At 75.4% G+C, this 1,300-nt stretch overlaps 1 protein-coding gene across 3 annotated transcripts in view; it reads left to right on the top strand.

Moving 5' to 3' along the window:
* LOC146587766 (transcription factor COE1-like) overlaps positions 1-1,300 on the top strand; it is a 22,000-nt gene that overhangs the window by 19,266 nt on the left and 1,434 nt on the right. For all 3 annotated transcript variants that reach the window (XM_085319018.1, XM_085319019.1, XM_085319017.1), the window contains exons 13-14: positions 556-733; positions 815-997. In XM_085319018.1, coding sequence (XP_085175144.1) covers positions 556-733; positions 815-997 — 361 coding nt within the window. The remainder of the gene's footprint in view (positions 1-555; positions 734-814; positions 998-1,300) is intronic.

Genomic DNA, 1,300 nt, shown 5'->3' with positions numbered 1-1,300 from the left:
TGCCATAGAGCGCCGTGCAGCGCTGTGCCATGCCGTGCTGTGATGCTCTGTGCCGTGCAGCGCTGTGCCGTGCCGTGCAGCACTGTGCCGTGCCATAGAGCGCCGTGCAGCGCTGTGCCGTGCTGTGCAGCACTGTGCCGTGCCATAGAGCGCCGTGCAGCGCTGTGCCGTGCCGTGCTGTGATGCTCTGTGCCGTGCTGTGCAGCGCCACATGGTGCCGTGCCGGCAGCAGGCCGCCCGGCCCCACATCTGCTTCGCATTAGGATTCCTCGGGCGCTGCGTCAGGGCCCCGCCGGCCGCCCCCCACCTGGGCGGAAAGCGCGGCCGCCCGGGTCAGGGCCCCGCGGCTCCGCTGGGCTGGGCGCTGCCGCCCCGGAGCCTCCGCTGTTCCCACGTCCTTCCTGGCCCCTGGCACGAGCGGGAGCAGCCTCGGCCGCCCCCGCCGCGGCACAGCCGCTTCCCCTTCCTGGGGCCGCCCGGGCTGCGCGTGTCCCAGGGTGGCAGGAGCGGAGCCCGTGCGCCGGGGTGACGCCGTCCCCGTCCCCGTCCCCGCAGGACATCATCCTGAAGCGGGCGGCAGACATCGCCGAGGCGCTGTACAGCGTCCCCCGCGCGCCCGGCCAGCTCTCCTCGCTCGCCGGCAGCCACGGCGCCGCCGGCGTCATGGGGGTGAACTCCTTCGGCAGCCAGCTGGCCGTCAACATCGGCGAGGCGGCGCAGGGCACCGAGCAAGGTGGGCCGGGCGCCGGGCCGCGCGCGGGGCCGGGCGCCGGGCCGCCGCCGCGGTGCCAGCGCCGGCTGCTGTCGCCCGCAGGCTACGCGCGCAGCACGAGCAGCGCCTCGCCGCGGGGCTACGTGCCCAGCTCCACGCCGCAGCAGGGCAGCTACAGCGGCACCTCCAGCATCAGCGGCTACGGGGGCGGCACCATGGCCAGCCTGGGGGTGCCCGGCTCCCCCAGCTTCCTCAACGGCTCCACCGCCAACTCCCCCTACGCCAGTGAGTCTGCGGCGCGGTGCGACGGCCTCCGCGGTGCTCCGGGGCCCCCGGCATCCCGCATCCATCCACAGCCCCGAGCCGGCTGCAATGAAACGGGGCAGCAGGGCCCCGGGCTACTGCCACTGGGCGTCCCGGGCTGAGCTGGGAGCGATGCCTGGTGCCGGGATGCTGCCGCCAGGCATCACGGGCTGAGCCGGGAGTGATGCCCGGTGCCGGGATGCTGCCGCCGGGCGTCCCAGGCTGAGCCAGGAGCGATGCCTGGTGCCGGGATGCTGCCGCCGGGTGTCCCGGGCTGAGCCAGGA

The sequence above is a fragment of the Rhea americana genome, unplaced genomic scaffold (genome assembly GCF_003343005.1).
Source record: "Rhea americana isolate MKP2758 unplaced genomic scaffold, rheAme1 scaffold_569, whole genome shotgun sequence".
Lineage (NCBI taxonomy): Eukaryota > Metazoa > Chordata > Aves > Rheiformes > Rheidae > Rhea > Rhea americana.
Note: the sequence above shows the minus strand (reverse complement) of the source record. Positions and strands in the feature narration are given on the sequence as shown.